At 40.1% G+C, this 22,832-nt stretch overlaps 1 protein-coding gene across 3 annotated transcripts in view; it reads left to right on the plus strand.

Moving 5' to 3' along the window:
• Positions 1-1,251: 1,251 nt before the first annotated feature.
• The window catches only part of INIP (INTS3 and NABP interacting protein), a 29,980-nt gene continuing 8,399 nt past the window's right edge, over positions 1,252-22,832 (plus strand). The window contains exons 1-3 of one of the 3 annotated variants that reach the window (XM_067743647.1): positions 1,252-1,432; positions 2,516-2,598; positions 17,664-17,810. Coding sequence is in view for 1 of the 3 variants with exons in the window: in XM_067743646.1 (XP_067599747.1) it covers positions 2,574-2,598 (25 nt within the window). In the remaining 2 variants the exon portion in view is untranslated. The remainder of the gene's footprint in view (positions 1,433-2,515; positions 2,599-17,663; positions 17,811-22,832) is intronic. The other 2 variants (XM_067743646.1, XM_067743649.1) reach the window with 2 other exon arrangements.

The raw sequence follows: 22,832 nt of genomic DNA on the forward strand, positions 1-22,832 counted from the left end.
TTGCTCAGGATGTCCATTTGGGACTTAGACTGGAGTTTTCTTATGCCCTAGTTTCTGTATTGTCTCATCAGGCAACCTAAAACCAAAAAATTCTCCTAAGGTTCTGTCAGCCATATATATCCAAGTGATCATTTTCGTCAGGCCGGAACTCAGAAAGGTCTCTTAACTGAAAAGTTGTCCTGGCCAACTACCAAAATGCTCACTTTATATCTAGATTAAAGTAGTCAGCAGACTACTGAGCTCCCTGAGCTGGTCTCAGAGGAATTCCTTCCTCCAGAGCAGAGACAATGTGTGAGATTGAAGAACCTGGACCTTTGCATCTGACAGGCCTTTAGTCGCTGAAATTCAACTAAAGACATAAAGTAACTGAACATTTCTGAGTCTGATATATAAATCATAAATAAATATATAAATAAATCACATATAAGTATATAAATAAATACGAATCATATATAACTAAGGGAATGACAGGACCAGAGCTGGTGCACAGGAAGCACCTCGTACGTACAAGGCACTTAACAAACGCTCGGTAGGGTTATTATTTGCCATGGATCCATGCTCAACAAAACTGTGCATCATAAACGTTTATTACTGAGCAAACATCGATTATTAAGAAGGACGTTAAGATGGTTAACGACCGCAGGACACGTGACACACATCAATACAAGGTTACTGTTCAACGTAGATACGTAGCTTTACTGTGCTGGAATCAGGCCTTCAGGCGATCCCACTAGGAGAGACAGTGTTCTGAGATGTGGCATATCCATTCCTTAAACACAGATTCTTGCACAGTAGTAAAAATTTCTACAAGTTTAGTGTATAATTATTTAAACTATAAAAGAAAAGTATCACTGGGATTTGTGTACGTTAAGACGCGCAACCCGAGATGGTTGATAAAGCTCACTCTCCGGGACCCAACCGCAGCTCTGCCTCACTCGCAACCGAAGTGGATTCACATCGTCGCAGAACCGGCTGAGTCGGTGACTTCGCCACTTGAAGAGCTAGGGACGCAGCCGGTCTCCGCCCCGCCCCTACCTAGCCGAGCCGGCAGGATACGTCACTGCGCAGCGGCCTGGACGAAAGAGCCAATTGCGGTGCTAGGGACCCAGTCGGTCTCTGCCCGGCACCGTTCGGGCTCCGCCCCCGATGGTGCGGCATGCAGGGTCCAGGAGCCTCTCTGGCTGCCACTCTTTGGAAGGGAAGTGGCGTATGCATTAGGTAGCAGTTAAAGTACGAATCGCCGTGAGGAGCAGCCGTTAGGAGGCGGGAATTCCGGTCCCTCGGGTGTAAGTCATCAGGAGGCGGAAGCGCAGCGGGGGCGGGAAGGTGGTAGAACGCGGCATTGAGCTTGGTTTGCCGGTCTTTAAGTGGTTGCGCGCCCTTGGAGAACGCGACCAGAAGGCGAGGCGGTCCCGGGCTCTCTAGCCTCGCGGTAAGTAGGACCGCCTCGCGGCGCCGGGGATGAAGGTGTGTGGCCCCGGCGCCGACCCGCTGCTGCCGTTCCTTGCTACAGGGCAGTGGCCTCCCCGCCAGCCTTGCCTCCCAGCATTTCTCACTCCCCCTCCTCTCCTTGGTATCAGCCGCAGCCCCCGCCCTGCCTGCCCTCCACGCGCGCCTCCCGCCCCGGGACCTTTCTGAGACGCAGGTCCAGCCCTGTCACATCCCTGATTGACGTTCCCCGTCACAAGATGGCCCTCTTGTCCCTTCCGTCCTAAGCCGGCTTCGCTCGCTCTGTGCTTTGCTGCAGGAGACACCTAATATTATTTCGTTCCAAATCGACATCTGTTTGCTCGCTCTTGTACTTTCCCGCTTACCCCAGAAGGCATCCCTCGTCACGCCGGTAGAATCAGTTCATCTCTGCTTCCGGAGCACTGTTTACTCCTTGTAAAGAGCGCGTTTGTTAAACTTTTTTAGTACGATTGCTTGAATGAGACTCTCTTTTTCCACCGGATTATATGTTTCTTGAGGGCGGGAGTAAGGTCTTGCTCATTTGGGATCCCCCCAGGGCCTAGTACAAAAGCACGAAGTTTGGAATCTAACAGTCCAAAGTTTTCGCAGTAGCTTTGTGACCTTGGACACGATCTCCCTGTCTATGAAGTGGTGATAAATAAAATAATTAATTTCAATCATCTTACAGATCTTGTATGGTGCAGAGTATGTACGCGATAAATATTCGGCTCTTTTTCCTTTCTAGCTTTCAGTATACACAGTAGTTGCTGGGTACGTTTTTAAAATGAATCGAGAGGCACTACAGAAGAGTGATTTTTCTTCCTAGCCCTGTGATTGTATTGATGCTATGAGTTAGTTGATACATTTGGTAGTATTTGGTAAACACAACCTAATGAAGTAATTAAAGACAGTAATGGTGAATGTTGGTATCAACATCTGCAAGAATAAACATTTAACCTTCACGCTCTAATTAAATAACTTGAGGCGTTTGATTTAAGTCTGTGTGCCCTTCAGACAGATGTTTCTGAAGAGATGAAGGTATGTGTCTGCACATTATTTTTTACAGGTGATTGTAAAGTGCAGACCACTTGCCACGGAACATAGTTGAAACAGAAAATAGGAAGATGGCAGCAAACCCTTCAGGACAAGGTAAATGCTAGGAACTTTTTCCTCATATAGTAAAGTATTTTGATAGAAAATTTAGCATAGGGCTGTTACTAGAGCCAGAATTAAAAATGAATAGCCAAGTAAAACCCCATATTTGAAGCAAGTCCAACGTTTCATCAGATGTGTTTCATCAGATATGTAACATCCTTAATAGCTATTAATCCTATGTGTTAATCTGTTAATATTATTCACACTGTAAACCTTAAGTCCTCCTCGGACATTTGTGTTCTCATGCTCTTTTACTTGAGATTAGAACCACTTTTAAAGAAGTTATATTGTCACTAGGCAATATCCACTCCTTTATTTTCGTTTGCTCAAAAAACTTTTCATACACGTTTCACCTGTGTTAAGAGCTCTGTAAAGCAAGTCAAGTTAGATACATCCCAAATAAGGAGTTTTTATTTAAAAATAAGTTTCAAAAGTAAAATTTAATCTCTAGAAAGCATTAAATTCCACTTTGTAAGTTGTCTCCTGCTTAAGAACTTGAAGCAGACTTCTATTTCCTCTCCATATCAAGTCTAAACTCCTTATTTGATGCATCATATTTTTTGATTAATCTTAGTCTTGTTTTATTTTAAACGTCATATAAACGTGTTTGTGTCCAGTTGTTTACACGCACTGTACTGTCTGTGAGAGTCATCCATGTTATGCCATGTACCAATAGTTCATTCTTTTTTATTGCAGACTAGTATTCCATTGTATGAATTTACCACAATTTATTTATTCATTCCTTTTTGGAGACTTTGGGGTTGTATCAGTTTTGGCCATTGTGAATAAAGCTGCTTTGAATATTCGTTTGTAAGTCTTTTTGCAGATATTTGGATGAATATCTAGGAATGGAGCAGCTGAGTGTACAGTTTACTTTATGGAAAACTGCCAAACCTTTTCCTAAAGTGAATGTACTTTACATTCCCTCTAGTCAAGTGTGAGAATTCTGGTTGCTCCATATATAGCATTGTTGGTCTTTTCAATTTTAGCCATTTTAGAGGGTGTAAAGTGACATCTCATTGTAGTATTAACTTGGATGTCCCTGATGACAAATGTTGGACACTTTTTTATGTGCTTGTTGGCCATTGCAGATCTTCCTTTGTGAAGTGTTTGTTCAAGCCTTTTGCTCATTTTTTAAAAATTTGGGTTATTTTTATTATTTTTTTTTAAGAGTCTAGATACTGGTCCTGTGTCACTGCTAATTGCATCATCTAGATCATCTTTGAGTTGGTTTCTGTTGACTGCATTTTTTTTTGAGAATGAGTCACAGTTTCCTTTTTCTTACTATATTTAGTGATTTGTTATTGAATACTGGATATTATGACTAATACATTGTAGCGACTCTGAATTCTGTTATATTCCTGTGAAATGTGATTTTCATTCTAGCAGATGGCTTGGCTCAACTCATACTCCAAACTCTTGTCTCCCTTATGTTGGGCAGCAGCTGAAATCTCTGCTCATTCTTTAAAGCTTCCAGTTGCTGCTTTAGTGCTTTATTTGTCTCCCCCATGTATGTGTAGTTTAGCAGAAAGCAAAACCTTGGGTGGATTTTATAGGCATGTTTTAGGCTTTACTCCTTCTGCCTTTCCCTCTCAAGTTTCTCCCCTAATTTTCTGGTTACTCTGTCTGTCCTCTGATACCTCAAGCCAGTAAGGTGAGGCTATGCAAGCTGTTCGTGGATTGAGGAGTGCAAAAGGCCACCAATTCCCAAATTTCACCAGTTGCAGTTTCTGCCCGATTTTGGTCAGTCTCTAGTGCCTTCAAATAATGAATGTTTAGTATTTTTTCCAGAATTTATATTTATATTTGTGGCAGGATTACTCTAACCAAACTATTCTGCTAGTACTGGAAGTTGGAAGCCCACTGAATCTGTTTTAGTATATTAGTTGCATTTAGGACAGACTAAAGATTACATGAGTTTTATAGAAGTGTGGTATTGTAAAAAGCTAGCTCTGGTGATAGCTTTACTGGCTATAACCAGCTAATACAATTCTGTTCTCTCAAATAACCAAGTGTGATTTGTGTGCTCTATGGACTAATCACAGGTCAGTATTCCCTTATGGTCTTTGACCTCCTCTTTTCACCAAGTTATAAGGATTCAGATTAAAAATAATTTAATTTGGGGCTTCCCTGGTGGCGCACTGGTTGGGAGTCCGCCTGCCAATGCAGGGGACGCGGGTTCGTGCCCGGGTCCGGGAGGATCCCACGTGCCGCGGAGCGGCTGGGCCCGTGAGCTGTGGCCGTTGGGCCTGCGCGTCCGGAGCCTGTGCTCCGCAACGGGAGAGGCCACAGCGGTGGGATGCCCACGTACCGCAAAAACAAACAAACAAACAAATAAATAAATAAAATAATTTAATTTGAACCGAAATGAAATTAAGAGAAATCTATTTTGGAGAGAAAATATGCTGCTAAAAATCACACAATGCAGTCCAAATGAAAACAAATTAAATATTTTTATCCCTCTGTTTTAATAGCACAAATATGCAAGATTTACAATTTGCTAGTTACTCTTTTTTTTTTTAAGCAGTTGCAATAAAGCACAATAATTTTTACTGTCACCTTTGATTGATCCATAGTCAGATCCACTATGAAACATCCCCTAATCTAAATAGAAGCGAGGACTTTCCTGGTGGCGCAGTGGTTAAGAATCTGCCTGCCAGTGCAGAGGACATGGGTTCAAGCCCTGGTCTGGGAAGATCCCACATGCTGTGGAGCAACTAAGCCCCTGTGCCACAACTACTGAGCCCCTGTGCCACAACTACTGAAGCCCATACACCTAGAGCCCGTGCTCCGTAACAAGAGAAGCCACCTTAATAAGAGGCCTGTGCACCGCAATGAAGAGTAGCCCCCACTTGCTACAACTAAAAAGAAAGCCTGCACACAGCAACGAAGACCCAACGTGGCCAAAAATAAATAAATAAATTTATAAAACAAACAAACAAAAAAACATAGAAGCGAATTTAGATTAGTCCTTTGGCTTTTGTTGCTCTTTTGTCAGTGATATTGTTGGTGTCATGGAGCTGCTGCTATTAGGCACCAGCAGAGGGAGTCCATATCATGTTCTGTAGATTCCTAGACTCTCAGTGAAAATTTAAAATTCTTATTTATTTGGATCTATTGCATTTTACTCTCTATATTATTTCTGTACTGTTTATGTGTATTGGAACTACTTATTTTGGAGATTGCCAAGTTCCATAATTATCTTATAATGGAAACTGAAAGAACAATGACTTAAGAAATCTTCATCTGTGTGTTGTAATTTATTAATGTCTCTGGTGTAGGGGACAGGCCCTACAGATCTAGCAGTCTATCATACTATAGTAGTAATATGAACTGCTAAATTTCACAAGCTCTTGGCAGACAGTTACTGAAGTCTCATATTCTTAGCATCCATCATAGTGTGGAACATTCAGTAGGTTCATAATAATTATTTGATTGATAAGAAGTAACATTTTGAGAATTTAGTATGTAGAGGCAGATTGTCAAACTGGAATTTGGCGAAGGTACCATTCCTATGTAAAGAGGCTCTCATTATTGGTAAATATCAAGATTCTGTGATTATGTGCTGGCAGTTGGGAGATTGGTCTAACCTGATTTCAGATACACAGAGAAACCTGGTGAAAAACTGAGTAAAGAATGTGAGTTCTTGGGACTTCCCTGGTGGCGCAGTGGTTAAGAATCCGCCCGCCAGTGCAGGGGACATGGGTTCAATCCCTGGTCGGGGAAGATCCCACATGCTGCAGAGCAGCCAAGCCCGTGTACCACAACTACTGAGCCTGAGCTCTAGAGCCCATGAGCCACAACTACTGAGCCCTTGTGCCACAACTACTGAAGCCCGTGCACCTAGAGCCTGTGCTTCGCAACAAGAGAATCCCCCGCTTGATGCAACTAGAGAAAGCCTGCACACAGCAACAAAGACCAAATGCAGCCATAAATAGATAAATAATTAAAAAAATAGAGATTGCTCTCAATTAAAAAAAAAAAGTGTGAATTCTTTTGATTCTTTTATAGTTATCTCAAAATGCTTAGAGTAATGACTATAAGCCCTGCAGATCAAGTGGTGGGAACTATTGATTTGGGGCCAGTTTGGATGCTCTTAGCTGTGATTTTAGGGCTCTGTGTAAGAATGGAACATAGCTCCTGGGAGGTGTCTTACTTGACCTCAGACCCAAGTACAAGTTTCACCTAAACCACCTATGGTCCAGAAGGAAACCAGATTTACCCTTCAGGCTTGTACTAAGGTATGCTACCTCTCAATTAAGAATTTATCCTAGGGCTTCCCTGGTGGCGCAGTGGTTGAGAGTCCGCCTGCCGATGCAGGGGACACGGGTTCGTGCCCTGGTCCGGGAAGATCCCACATGCCGCGGAGCGGCTGGGCCCATGAGCCATGGCCGCTGAGCCTGCGCGTCCGGAGCCTGTGCTCCGCAACGGGAGAGGCCACAACAGTGAGAGGCCCACATACCGCAAAAAAAAAAACACAAAAAAACAAAAAAAAAGAATTTATCCTAATGATGCATAAAAATCATCTTAAAATTCTGGCATCTGTACATTTTTAAAGATGAGAGTGGACACAAAGACACAATTTGGAGTTCATTTTTCAAAGCTAGATTTCTTTTTGCCTCAGTTTTCATTGCCAAGGCAAAGAGTGTACAGTAGTTTTCTGATGCTAGGATTGATTTGTAGGCCCAGGTTCAAATAGGAATGAAACTGAGTTGAGGCAGAATATGACGTAAACTAGCATGAGATTGTTTGTATAGTAGAAGAGAGCTTGTGATCCTCAGGTCCATTCAGACTGGCCTGGGAGGCCTGTCATGTGAGTGTAATCTAGAAAGTTGTGCTAATCAATTGTACCCTGTGTGATGAAAAACAGTTTACTGACAGAGAATTGTCAGAATGGGGCTGACAAGAATCTAGTGAGGTTGACAATCTAAATGATAGAGAACACTAGGTAATAATAACAGTAATAGCTAGTTTTTATTAAGCAACTACCATGTGGCAGGCAGTGTGCTAGGTATTTTATTTTTATTTTCTATATTTCATATAACCACCCTCAAAGTTGTCACTGTTATGCCCATCAGTCCTGCATAGTGAGGTAATTTTCCCAATATTAAATAGTGACTGGTAATACTGAGATGAGAACCCAAATTGAATCTGTGTCCAAGTCTCCTGTTCATTGATTTCCCATACTGCACGTTAGCTGGAGGGTTAGAACATTCTAATTATAGTATCTAAAAGAAAATTGGGAGCTCTAGACTAGGGGCAAAAGACCTTAATTTTTGTATCTCTTCTCCATCTGTTATTGAGCAGAAAATCCTTACAGGGAAATGGGCCTATGAGTTTATCTGTAAGAGGAAAAGAAAAATGAGCGAGGAGGAAAGGGTGATTCAAGCAGAAGAGATTTCACCATCTTATTTAGCTAGTGCTGAAGACAAGAAACCTCAGTGGATAGAAAAAGTGGCAGTAGCTTAAAGGGGTAAGTCCTTGGGGTCTCAGTGAGAGAGAATTTGAACACAAGGAGATCACCTGAGCAGACATTAGGGCTTATTCCTTTCCTTGATCTATATTTTCAGTAAACTCCAAAGGTGGCTAAGAGTTGAATAATTTTTTAATCTTGCAAGTTACAGGAAGTGTTTTCCATTAACTAGATAGCTAGAAGACTAGTTACTGGTACTAATTACTTCATGTTAAAAATGTTGTTGTATTTTTTATTCTGCTAAGACTTAGACATCAGGCAGTCTCCCCTGAATAAGTTTGAGTTTTAACCAATGAATACATTTTATATATCATTAAGGAGTATGGTAGGCAGAATAGTATTCTCCCCACATCCCTCCAAAAAACGCCAAGGTCATAATCCCCGGAATCTGTGACTTTGTTACCTTACATAGCAAAAGGAATTTTGCTTGTGTGATTAAGGTTAAGGACCTTGAGATGGGAAGATTATCCTGGATTATCCAGGTGGGCCCATTTTAATCACATGAGTCTTTGTTTTTTATTTAAAAAATTTTTTAAACAACTTTATTGAGATATAATTTACATACTATAAGATTCACCTGTATTAAGATTACACTTCAAGAATCTTTAGTAACTTTGTAAAGTGTGTAACTTTCACTAATATCTAATTTTATAACATTTCCATTAACCCAGAAAGAAAACTCATGCCTGTTTGCAGTAACTTCCCATTCTTACAGGCCTGGGCAACCACTAATGTACTTTTTGTCTCTATAAATTTGCCTCTTCTGGACACCTTTCATATAAATGGACTCTTACGGTATATGGTCTCTTGTGTCTGGTTTCACTTAGCATGTTTTTGAGGTTCATCTGTGTAGTAGCATGTATTAGTAAGTCTTTTTTGTTGTTGTTGTTAAACAACAGAAATTTATTTTCTCACAATTCTGAGATCAAGTTGTCAGCAGAGTTGATTGCTCCTTGGCTTGTAGATGGCCTGTGTCTTTTCTCCCTGTGTCTTCACATGGTCTTTCTTTTCTCTGTGTGTGCATGTCCTGATCTCCTCTTCTTATAAGGACACAAGTCATATTGGCTTAGGGCCCACTCCCAATGACCTCATTCAACCTTAACTGCCTCTTTAAAAACTCTGTATCCAAATACAGTCACATTCTGAGGTACTAGGGCTTAGGACTTCAACCTATGTGTTTTGCAAGGATACAATTTAACCTATAACACTCCACCCTCTCAGCCTCCAAAATTCAAGTCTTCACATGCGAAATATATTTGCTCCATTCCAACAGCCATAAAAGTCTTAACCCATTCCAGCATCAACTCTAAGGCTAAAATTTCATCTAAATAGCATCTAAATCAGATATGAGTGAGACTAGAGGTATGATTCATCCTGAGGCAAAATTCCTCTCCAATAGTGAACCTATGAAACCAAACAAGTTATCTGCTTCCAGAATACAATAGTGGGACAGGTATAGGATAGACATTCTGCTTCCAAAAGGAAGAAATTGGAAAGAAGAAAGCTGACAGGTCCTAAGCAAGTCCAAAACCTAGCAGGGCAAATTCCATTCGATTTTTAATTTATTCAAAGATTTAGTTTATTATATCAACATCAGTACTAGAACTCACATCTTTTACTCTCCAGTCTGCAACATTTCTACAGTACACATTTGTGTGCTGAAATTATTTGTATGACATTAATATATGTGGCTAATTTTAAGAAACTTCTGTGGAAAATTCCATTAGAGTTTAAGGCTTGAGAGTGAAATCCTATTTGGCTCAATTTTCTGTCTAACAAGGGTGGTGGCTCTGCCTTCTCCTCCCTGAATTTTGTCCCCAAACCCTCTGGAACTAATGAGGAAACAGTCCTGCTGCCTGGGCCTGTGCTCTCTGGACCCATGATGGCAGTAGCAGCCCTGCTGACCCCTGACCCACCTTCAGAGTCATTCCTCCCTGTACTCAAAGGATGACGCTTGTTTGCATCCAGACATCTCTAACATCTAACTTCCTGCTTGTAGAACCCCAGAAGTCCGACAGTCTTTCTTCATTTCATCCCACCTCTGTTCTCTTCAGTCCACGCTGACAGTGCTTCTGCTGAGATGGTTGATTGGATCCATGTCACACACCCATAATCTCTTTACTAAAGACTGTCCAGTCACGTCTTTGGTGTTCTCTCCTGAACGCACTTTCTCATTTTTTGCAATAAGAATAAGCTGAGAATTTTTGGTCTTCAAGTTCTGGTTCCTTTTTGCATAATAATTTCTTTTTCAGTTGTCTCCCTCTCACACTTTACTATAAGCAGCAAGGAGAAACCAGGTCACACCTTCAACATTTTGCTTAGAAATATCCTCAAATATCCAAGTTCATTACTGACAGCTTTTACTTTCCACAAAACACTAGAACACAATTTGGTCAAGTTCCCTGCCACTTTGTAACAAGGACTGCTTTTCCTACAGTTTCCAATAACATATTCCTCATATCCATCTGAGACTTCCCCAGAAGCACCTTTAACATTCATATTTGTGTCAACATTCTGTTCATGATGAAATATATATAAACAGATATATATATATAGCATATATATTAGTCCTGGTAGTTTTCTGGTAGTATCTTTAGGATTCTCTATGTATAGTATCATGTCATCTGCAAACAGTGACAGTTTTACTTCTTCTTTTCTGATTTGGATTTCTTTTATTTCTTTTTCTTCTCTGAGTACTGTGGCTAAAACTTCCAAAACTATGTTGAATAATAGTGGTGAGAGTGGGCAACCTTGTCTTGTTCCTGATCTTAGTAGAAATGGTTTCAGTTTTTCACCATTGAGAATGATGTTGGCTGTGGGTTTGTCATATATGGCCTTTATTATGTTGAGGTTTTGGAGGGGTTTTATTGTAAATGGGTTTTGAATTTTGTTGAAAGCTTTTTCTGCATGTATTGAGATGATCATATGGTTTTTATCCTTCAATTTGTTAATATGGTTTATCACAATGGTTGATTTGCATATATTGAAGAATTCTTGCATTCCTGGGATAAATCCCACTTGATCATTGTGTATGATCCTTTTAATGTGCTGTTGGATTCTGTTTGCTAGTAGTTTGTTGAGGATTTTTGCATCTGTGTTTATCAGTATATTGGCCTGTAGTTGTCTTATTTTGTGACATCATTGCTGGTTTGGTATCAGGGTGATGGTGGCCTTATAGAATGAGTTTGGGAGTGTTCCTCCCTCTGCTGTATTTTGGAAGAATTTGAGAAGGATAGGTGTTAGCTCTTCTCTAAATGTTTGATAGAATTCGCCTCTGAAGCCATCCGGTCCTGGGCTTTTGTTTGTTGGAAGATATTTTTTTTTCAATTTATTATTTTTGGCTGAATTGGGTCTTCGTTGCTGCATGTGGGCTTTCTCTAGTTGCGGCAAGCGGGGGCTACAGTTCATTGCGGTGCGTGGGATTCTTATTGCAGTGCAGGGCTTTAGGTGTGTGGACTCAGTAGTTGCGGCTTGCAGGCTCTAGAGCACAGGCTCAGTAGTTGTGGTGCATGGGCTTAGTTGTTCCGTGGCATGTGAGATCTTCCTGGACCAGGGATCGAACCCGTGTATCCTGCATTGCCAGGCGGATTCTCAGTCACTGCGCCACCGGGGAAGTCCCTGTTGGAAGATTTTTAATCACAGTTTCAATTTCAGTGCTTCAAATTGGTCTGTTTATATTTTCTATTTCTTCCTGATTCAGTCTTGGCAGGTTGTGCATTTCTAAGAATTTGTCCATTTTAATGGCATATAGTTGCTCGTAGTAGTCTCTCATGATCCTTTGTATTTCTGCAGTGTCAGTTGTTACTTCTCTTTTTTTCATTTCTAATCCTATTGATTTGAGTCTTCTCCCTTTTCTTCTTGATGAGTCTGGTTAATGGTTTATTAATTTTGTTTCTCTTCTCAAAGAACCAGCTTTTAGTTTTATTGATCTTTGCTATTTTTTCCTTCATTTCTTTTTCATTTATTTCTGATCTGATCTTTATGATTTCTTTCCTTCTGCTAACTTTGGGGGTTTTTTTTTTGTTCTTTTTTCTCTAATTGCTTTAGGTGTAAGGTTAGGTTTTTTTATTTGAGATATTTCCTGTTTCTTGAGGTAGGATTGTATTGATATAAACTTCCCTCTTAGAACTGCTTTTGCTGCATCCAGTAGGTTTTGGGTCATCGTGTATTCACTGTCATTTGTTTCTAGGTATTTTTTGACTTCCTCTTTGATTTCATCAGTGATCTCTTGGTTATTTAGTAGTTTATTGTTTAACCTCCATGTGTTTGTATTTTTTACAAACTTTTTTCCTGTAATTGGTATCTAGTCCCATAGTGTTGTGGTCAGAAAAGATACTTGATACAATTTTAATTTTCTTAAATTTACCAAGGCTTGATTTGTGACCCAAGATATGGTCTGTCCTGGAGAATGTTCCATGAGCACTTGAGAAGAAAGTGTATTCTGTTGTTTTTGGATGGAATGTCCTATAAATATCAATTAAGTCGATCTTGTTTAATGTATCATTTGAAACTTGTGTTTCCTTATTTATTTTCATTTTGGATGATCTGTCCATTGGTGAAAGTGGGGTGTTAAAGTCCCATACTATGATTGTGTTACTGTCGATTTCCCCTTTTATGGCTGTTAGCATTTGCCTTATGCATTGAGGTGCTCCTATGTTGGGTGCATAAATATTTACAATTGTTATATCTTCTTCTTGGATTGATCCCTTGATCATTATGTAGTGTCCTTCAGTGTCTCTTGTAATAGTTTTATTTTAAAGTGTATTTTCTCTGATATGAGAATTGCTACTCCAGCTTTCTTTTGATTTCCATTTGCATGGAATAACTTTTTCCATCCCCACACTTTCAGTCTGTATGTGTCCCTAGGTCTGAAGTGGGTCTCTTGTAGACAGCATATATACGGGTCTTGTTTTTGTATCCATCAGCCAGTCTGTGTCTTTTGGTTGGAGCATTTAATCCATTTATATTTAAGGTAGTTATTGATATGTATGTTCCTGTTACCATTTTCTTAATTGTTTTGGGTTTATTATTGTAGGTTTTTTCCTTCTCTTGTGTTTCCTGCCTAGAGAAGTTCCTTTAGCATTTGTTGTAAAGCTCGTTTGGTAGGGTTGAATTCTCTTAGCTTTTGCTTGTCTTTGAAGGTTTTAATTTCTCCGTTGAATCTGAATGAGATCCTTGCTTGGTAGAGTAATCTTGGTTGTAGGTTTTTCCCTTTCATCACTTTAAATATGTCCTGCCACACGCTTCTGGCTTGCAGAGTTTCTGCTGAAAGATCAGCTGTTAACCTTATGGGGATTCCCTTGTATGTTATTTGTTGCTTTTCCCTTGCTGCTTTTAATATTTTTTCTTTGTATTTAATTTTTGACAGTTTGATTAATATGTGTCTTGGTGTGTTTCTCCATTTATCCTGTATGGGACTCTCTGTGCTTCCTGGACTTGACTATTTCCTTTCCCATATTAGGGAAGTTTTCAACTATAATCTCTTCCAATATTTTCTCAGTCCTTTTCTTTTTCTCTTCTTCTTCTGGGACCCCTATAATTCGAATGTTGGTGTGTTTAATGTTGTCCCAGAGGTCTCTGAGACTGTCCTCAATTCTTTTCATTCTTTTTTGTTTATTCTGCTCTGTGGTAGTTATTTCCACTACTTTATCTTCCAGGTCACTTATCCGTTCTTCTGTCTCAGTTATTCTGCTGTTGATTCCTTGTAGAGAATTTTTAATTTCACTTATTTTGTTGTTCATCATTGTTTGTTTGCTCTTTAGTTCTTCTAGGTCCTTGTTAAACGTTTCTTGTATTTTCTCCATTCTATTTCCAAGATTTTGGATCATCTTTACTATCAGTACTCTGAATTCTTTTTCAGGTAGACTGCCTATTTCCTCTTCATTTGTTTGGTCTGGTGGGTTTTTACCTTGCTCCTTCATCTGTTGTGTATTTCCCTGTCTTCTCATTTTGCTTAACTTACTGTGTTTGGGGTCTCCTTTTCTCAGGATGCAGGTTCGTAGTTCCCATTGTTTTTGGTGTCTGACCCCAGTGGGTGAGGTTGGTTCAGTGGGTTGTGTAGGCTTCCTGGTGGAGGGGACTGATGCCTGTGTTCTGGTGGATGAGGCTGGATCTTGTCTTTCTGTTGGGCAGGACCACGTCCGGTTGTGTGTTTCGGGGTGTCTATGACTTTATCCTGATTTTAGGCAGCCTCTCTGCTAATGGGTGGGGTTGTGTTCCTGTCTTGCTAGTTGTTTGGCATGGGATGTCCAGCACGAGAGCTTGCTGGTTGTTGAGTGGATCTGGGTCTTAGCATTGAGATGGAGATCCCTGGGAGAGCTCTCACCAACTGATATTATGTGGGGCCAGGAGGTCTCTGGTGGACCACTGTCCTGAACTCGGCTCTCCCACCTCAGAGGCTCAGGCCTGACACCCGGCCAGAGCAACAAGACCCTGTCAGCCACACAGCTCAGAAGAAAAGGGAAAAAAGAAAGAAAGAAAGAAAAAAAGATAATAAAATAAATAAAGTTACTGAAATAAAAAATTAAAAAAATTCTTAAAATATAAAAAAGTAATTAAAAAAAAAAAGAAGCGAGCACCAAACCAATAACCAGTGATAACAAGCACTAAAAACTATACTAAAAAAACCCCAAAACGGAGAGAGCCCTAGGACACATGGTAAAAGCAAACCTATACAGACATAATCACACAAAGAAGCATACACATACACACTCACAAAAAGAAAAAAAGGAAAAAATATATATATATTAAAAGAAAAAAAGAGAGCAACCAAATCAATAAACAAATCTACCAATGATAATAAGCTGTAAATACTAAACTAAGATAAACATAAAACCAGAAACAAATTAGATGCAGAAAGCAAACCCCAAGTCTACAATTGCTCCCAAAGTCCACCGCATGAATTTTGGGATGATTCCTTGCCTAGATGCAGGGTACATCAAATTGATTGTGGAGATTTAATCCGCTGCTCCTGAGGCTGCTGGGAGAGATTTCCCTTTCTCTTCTTTGTTGGCACAGCTCCTGGGGTTCAGCTTTGGATTTGGACCTGCCTCTGCGTGTAGGTTACCCTCTGGCATCTGCTCTTCGCTCATACAGGAGGGGGTTAAAGGAGCAGCTGATTAGGGGGCTCTGGCTCACTCAGGCTGGAGGGAGGGAGGGGTGCGGATGCGGGGCGAGCCTGCGGCGGCAGAGGCCGGCATGATGTTGCACCAGCCTGAGGCCCACCGTGTTTTCTCCTGGGGAAGTTGTCCCTGGATCACGGGACCCTGGCAGTGGTGGGCTGCACAGGCTCCCAGGAGGGGAGGTGGGGATGGTGACCTGTGCTCGCACACAGGCTTCTTGGTGGCTGCCGCAGCAACCTTAGAGTCTCATGCCCGGCTCTGGGGTCCACACTGATAGCCGCAGCTCGCGCCCGTCTCTGGAGCTTGTTTAGGCGGCACTCTGAACTCCCTCTCCTTGCGTACCCCGAAACAATGGTCTCTTGCCTCTTAGGCAGTTCCAGACGTTTTCACAGACTCCCTCCCAGCTAGCTGTGGCGCACTAGCCCCCTTCAGGCTGTGTTCACGCAGCCAACCTGTCCTTTCCCTGGGATGTGACCTCCGAAGCCGGAGCCTCAGCTCCCAGCCCCCACCCGCCCTGGCGGGTGAGCAGACAAGCCTCTCGGGCTGGTGAGTGCTGCTCAGCACTGATCCTCTGTGTGGGAATCTCTCCACTTTGCCCTCCGCACCCCTGTGGCTGTGCTCTCCTCCGTGGCTCCAAAGCTTCCCTCATGCCCACCCCCCGTTTCTGCCCGTGAAGGGGCTTCCTAGTGTTTGGAAACTTTTCCTCCTTCACAGCTCCCTCCCTGAGGTGCAGGTCCCATCCCTATTATTTTGCCTCTGTTTTTTCTTTTTTCTTTTGCCCTACCCAAGTACATGGGGAGTTTCTCGCCTTTTGGGAAGTCTGAGTTTTTCTGCGAGGGTTCAGTAGGTGTTCTGTAGCAGTTGTTCCACATGTAGATGTATTTTTGATGTATTTGTGGGGAGGAAGATGATTTCCACGTCTTACTCCTCCACCATCTTGAAGGTCCCCCTCCCACATGGGTCTTTAAAAGCAAAGAATTTTTTCCTGGCTGTGGTCAGAGAGAAATGACCACAGAAGGGTCAGAGACATGCAACGTTGTTGGCATTTAAGTTGGAGAAAGGGGACCACAAGCCAGGGAACTCAGGCATATCTATAAGATGGAAAAGGGAAGGAAACAGATTCTCTCCTAGAGCCTCCAGAAAGGAAAGCCGCACTTGATTTTAGCCCAGTGAGACTACTGACCTATAGAACTGTAAGATAATAGATTTGTATTGTTTTAAGCCATTAAGTTTGTGGTAATTTGTTACAGCAGCAGTACGAATAATATACCATTTAACTATGAGCCAAAAACCTCAGAACCATCCATGACACCTTCTTCCTCATTCTTGACTTCTTATTTATTCTGTCACTGTCCTGTTGATTTAACTTCCTAAAAAGCTCTTGGGTCTGTTCATCTCTCTCCATTTCCCTGGCCACTAACAACTTCTGTCATCTCCAGCTTGTTCTACTGTAATAGTCTCTTTTTCTCTTGTCTAGTGCATTCTCAACCTTGTAGCTACAGTGATCTTTCTAAAGGGGGAAGTGTTATTTTGTCCCCCACCCCTAATTAACCTAATTAATCTAACATTTCAGCTCTAGCATTACTTCCTGTAGGAGACTTCTCTGACACTGCTCCCCCTACTCCCAGTCTAGGTCAAGTTGATTCAACATTGATTCCTGTTGGTGGGGATGTAAACTGATACAGCCACTGTGGAGAACAGTGTGGAGGTTCCTTAAAAAACTAAAAATAGAACTACCATATGACCCAGGAATTCCACTACTGGGCATATACCCTGAGAAAACCATAATTCAAAATAAGTCATGTACCACAATGTTCATTGCAGCACTATTCACAATAGCCGGGAGATGGAAGAAACCTAAATGTCCATTGACAGATGAATGGATAAAGAAGATGTGGCACATATATACAGTGGAATATTATTCAGCCATAAAAAGGAACAAAATTGAGTTATTTATAGTGAGGCGGATGGACCTTGAGTCTGTCATACATAGTGAAGTAAGTCAGAAAGAGAAAAGCAAATACCATATGCTAACACATATATATATGGAATCTAGAAAAATTGTACTGATGAACCTAGTGGCAGGGCAGGAATAAAGACACAGATGTAGAGATTGGACTTGAGGATGGGGGTGGAAGGGGAGGCTGGGACGAAGAGAGAGAATAGCATTAACGTATATACACTTCCAAATGTAAAATATAGCTAGTGGGAAGCTGCTGCATAGCACAGGGAGATCAGCTCGATGCTTTGTGACCACCTAGCGGGGTGGGATAGGGAGGATGGGAGGGAGGGGATATTGGGATATATGTATACATATAGCTGATTCACTTTGTTATACAGCAGAAACTAACACAACAGTATGAAGCAATTATATTCCAATAAAGATGTAAAAAAAAAACAACAAAAACCTTGATTCCTACAATGATTGTTTTTAATACTTATAGAATGTTATTTCTTTATTTCAGACTACTCATCTTAGACTCTAATTATACATTCATTTGTGTAATTATTTGATACTGTCTGTCTTCACGGGAATGTTTAAGAACCATGAGAACTAGCATCAAATCAAGTTGTGGCTCGTCATTGCATCCTTAGACTCTACCTTAGTGCCTGTATGTATGTCATGGATACACAATAAATATACGTTGAATCAATAAATAACTTAAAACATGTTAAACTAATAGTGCCACAGTGACTTTCCTCCAATACTGAACAGCTGTCTTTTTTTTTTTTTTTTTTTTTTTTTTTTTTGCCGTGCCACACGGCTTGTGGGATCTCAGTTACCCGATCAAGGATTGAACCTGGGCATGGTGGTGAAAGCCCGGAATCCTAACCACTAGTCCACCAGGGAACTCCCCCTAAACAGCTGTCTTAGGATGATAGTTCATTTACTGTATAGTTGTGAAGAGTATATAGCTTGTAAGATAATCTTTTGAAAGGATTTGAATATTTTAAAATATCTTTTAAAAAATTGTTATGAAAGCAATATAACAACTGTAATTGGAAAGTAGATTATCCACTAATCAAACAATAATTTTCATTCTTTAGTTTTAGATTTTTTTCAATAAAAGGAATTCCTATTAGTCCTTGTTTAAGTGTCATAGAGCTATTCACGCAAAGTGAATGTCAGCTGTTAGGTTTTAAATACAATTTGCTGTAATGCTAGTTACTCCATAATATTTTTAGTGACACAGAAATGTGTGGGAGTTAAATGTTTCTATAAATGAATATGGAAATGAGAATGTATATGATTGTGAATGGAGATAGAGTTATAGTTCTAAGTGGAACTTTTGGAGTGTGCTGCTTTATTCTAAGGTAAATTTATTAGGAAAAAGTTTAGTTATAAAGGAATATTAAGTAATTCCTACTGTACATGAGATAATATATTTTAACACTCTCATGCTTTTAAGAATGTAAAAGTTACATGTAACTTTAAGATACATGTAAAATAATGTAAAAGTAAAATGTTGAATTATGGTGAGAGACAGTTTGTGTTTAAAAAAACAATTCATGTAGTGATTAGAATAAAAGTTAAATTTTATATATTGTTGCCTTAGAGTAAGTTTGTATTACAAACTCTGAAGGTGGGAGAATCTTGCTCTAGAAAATTACACTTAACTACTTCACATAACCAAATTGACTACCTAGTTTTTTGCCTTATGTTTCAAATGTGGAATAAGCTATTATTATTACCTAACTGCTATCTGTTGACTTTTATATATTTCTATAATACAGTAAATGTTTTGTACAAAACTGACATGTAAATTAGTACTAGATTATTTTTGAACGCTCAAGAGGGAAGCATAGGCTTCAGGGCATAAGACAAGCTCAGAAAGTAAAAGCCTAATAGACCTGACCATACCCTTTCCCTGTAAAATAGTTTTTGTGGCTCTCAGCTGCCTACATGTAGATGTTAAGTTCTTGAATGTTATGCAGGAGATAACCTTGCCTGGTTAGACTGTGGAATAGGAGTTGAGAGGGGAAGATATTTTAGAGACATCAAGGATATAAAATTGATTGGACTAGGTGATTGGTTGGATGGGGGTAGGAAGAAGGAGGTATTATAAGGATAAAACTCAGGCTTCTGGGTGGGAGCGTGGGGCATTAAGTGAGATACAGAGAGAGGCATTATCCTTTACCAGGGAAGGAAGGCTATGAGCTACCCCTGTCTAATGACCGCTTATTTAACTATTTTAACAAGTTCTTTAATGTCTAAGGGGATTTTGTGCATGGAGAAAAATCCTTATCACTGCTCATAATTAATGCTCAGTTTTTAAACCTACTTATAAACTAAGCTCCAAAATAAAATGTTTTAAGCATTTAGAATTGATTACAAGCTTATTTAGTTAAATTCTCTTTAATAACAGTTTAAATTACAATTAATTTGACTTCTATAATACTTCACTTTATATAGTGATGGCAAAACTTACTATACTTAGGGCTTCCCTGGTGGCACAGTGGTTGAGAGTCCGCCTGCCGATGCAGGGGATGGGGGTTCGTGCCCTGGTCCGGGAGGATCCCACGTGCCGTGGAGTGGCTGGGCCCGTGGGCCATGGCCGCTGAGCCTGTGCGTCCGGAGCCTGTGCTCCGCAGTGGGAGAGGCCGCAACAGTGGGAGGCCAGCGTCCCCCCGAAAAACACAAACAAACTTACTATACTTAAAATTAAACCTATTTTAAAATACTAACCCATGGGTTTAATTAATTCATTTACTCTCTCTGTAGTACTTTGTTTTTTTTAATCTTCCTTGGATTATAATAATCTTCCCAGATTCTTATTTCTGTACTTTCCCAGGATTTTAGTAATTTTTTTATACCTTCCTAGGGTTATGGTTGTCTTACCACTACCAAAACAAAACAAAATTTCAGATTAGTCAAGGTTTAGGGTTTGTTGATGGATTTAATTCTTAGGTAAATCATAAGATTTGCTTATGCCTTTAAAGATGATTTAAAAGTTGCATTGGTGTGCACTTGGTCACTTCTGTAACTAAACTTGCCAAGTTAAGGAGATTTTTTTTTTTTTTAACTCATGCCTTTTCTCATAGATTTTTAGTTTCTTGCAACCTGGGGTTACTCCCTGAATGAAATATTCTTCTTCTTCTTTTTTTTTTTTTAAATGTGATTAGCATTTTATAACCCATTGTTCTGTTGTCATTATGAATTGCCCTTTCCTGGTAGCATTCCTGCCAGGAATTATGGATGTTTCATCTCCCAGGAAATCAGGGATCAGGTCTGTACCATTAGCTCTCTTTAGGATATTCCGCTAATCATCCAGTTAGAGCTCAGGGTTTCTCCTTGGTCATTGTGTGTGACCATGGGTGCTCATCTACCACTGCGTTTCCTTTCAAATGGTGTGTGTGTGTGTGTGAGGACCTGTTCTGATCTGACCCTCCTGTTCTTGGTATATAACTTGCTTTTTCTGGGACTGTTTGGCTTATCCACAGTTCCCTATATCTACCCCTTCCTCCTGTAACTAAACAAAAAAGTAAACAGCTATGCCTTATAAACAGACATAAACTTAATAGGAGAAACAAAACATCTAAATGTTAACACTAACCTAATTATTAGCATAATGACTATTATTTTACCTTTCTTTACAATCTTTTTATATACTTTAACTTTTTTTTTTTTTTTTTTTGGCCGCACCACACGGGTTGTGAGATCTTAGTTCCCCGACCAGGGATTGAATCCGGCCCCTTGGCAGTGAAAGCGCAGAGTCCTAACCACTGGACTCCCAGGGAATTCCCTAACTTTCTTTTTTGTATCTTTTTATGAATTCATGGTTTATCATGGATTCAGTTTGTTCCATTTAGTTATAATTATTATTCTCTTTTTAATGTTCCAGTTGTTGCCTGGCCAACCTCAAGCTGGGAAGCATTCTTCACTTTACAGAGAACTCACTTCTGCATTCCTCTAAATAACACATTACAGTATACTTATCCTTCCATAATTATCGTACCTTAATTTGTATTACATTACTTTTAGGGAAGTTTCTATTATATAAAATCAATAATACCCAAATTCTGTACTTCCCATCTGATCCATATAATACTGACTGATTTATTTGGGTAACAGGCTCACCATGAGTAGTAAAATAGATTGAGAATAACATAGCTCTCCTTAGTGGGCAAAGATCATGGACAAAGAAACTAGTGTATTAATATTAATTTAGAGCCTATAGTTACTAATTTTCACACTTAATTTCCATGGTAACAGGGAGTTCACTGTAGCTACCTGTGCTCCGATTGTCAAACATGAAATTTTTTTAAAGGAGGCTGTTACTGATCAAGCCAAGAAAGACGTGATTTGTTTTTAAAGTTAGTGAATCATGAAATTATTGTTTCTGTAGGTAGAAAATGGTGAAATATAGGCAATTTAATAAGTGTGACTTACCAGTGTGCTACATTACTTTCGACGATGTCATATTTTTGTGAAGTGGGTTTTTGGCAATTGCTTTGATAAAAAACAAGTACTGTGTGGAACAGGGAATGAGGATGGTAGTGTCTGAACTGATTCCCAGGTTTGCAAAGTTATACAGTGCCCAGGTACACACACTGCATTAGTGGTTATTTTAAAATGAAATAAAATATTTTTCTTTCAATTTATGGGTATTATTTTTTTAAAAAACTACAAGATGTTAGGACATCATACTTATTAGGTTGTTTGGACTTGACATTCTATATTACTTTGGTAATGGTGTTTCTTTAACAGTATTTCGACAAAGTTTCAATTATTTTTACACATGGCACCCTTTACCATAGCATTAGCGCTCACAGGCATAAGTATCGTACATTCTTGGGAGTTCTGTATTAAATCCTTCCTTAGGTAGAAGACTTCTCCTGAGGCAGTCCTGTCTATGAGGTTGGGTGGAGCCTGTAATGACATGTGGCATGTAAAGGCCTTATAGAGTTTCTTCCCTGGAAGATTAAGTAAGAGGTCGGCAGGAAGGAAGATTAGAATTAGGATTAGAATAGATGAAGGATCACCTGGAAGGCTTGCAAAATCATCTCCTCAGAAGTACCAGAATATGTTAGTGTGAATTATCTGTTCCAGAAAGGAGTCTGCTATTACTAGAATTTGACGACAGGTTGATGGCATAAGCATGAGGGGGCAGAGAAGGAAAATGGAGATGATAAATTCCTAAAATGGCTGTGGCAGGGACAGGTTTGCCCATTTCTGGCCTGGCCTGAGTCAGTTTACTGTTGCTAGATTTAAGGGCAGGTTTAGGGGAAAGTGCCGCAAGCCTCAGCTGCTTCTGGTTCAGCCCGATCTCAGTGTGGATCTCAGTGAATGCTCCTGTTCTTGTACGTCCTGCGCTGTCCCTGACCTAACTCCTCTCCCCAGGAGAGGAGGAAATATGCATCCTACCACCCAATTCCCCTTTATGATCAATATACAGTGCTTATAATCCCTCATGTGAGTACCCTTAGGAGTGCTTACTTCTGCTCTGCTTGAAAGCTCCCTCCTTCCCCATTCATTCTTTCTTCTAGCGCAGTGATGCTAACCCAGTGGTTCTAGTCCCCTGGCCTTTTTTTGCCTCTGTAGTTTTTTTCCTAATCCTTTAACCTTTCCATTTGTTTTCTTCTAAATTAGGGATCAGAAACTTAAATGCCTACAACTATAAACAAATCTGATA

Source organism: Pseudorca crassidens, chromosome 7, assembly GCF_039906515.1.
Source record: "Pseudorca crassidens isolate mPseCra1 chromosome 7, mPseCra1.hap1, whole genome shotgun sequence".
NCBI classification, from domain to species: domain Eukaryota; kingdom Metazoa; phylum Chordata; class Mammalia; order Artiodactyla; family Delphinidae; genus Pseudorca; species Pseudorca crassidens.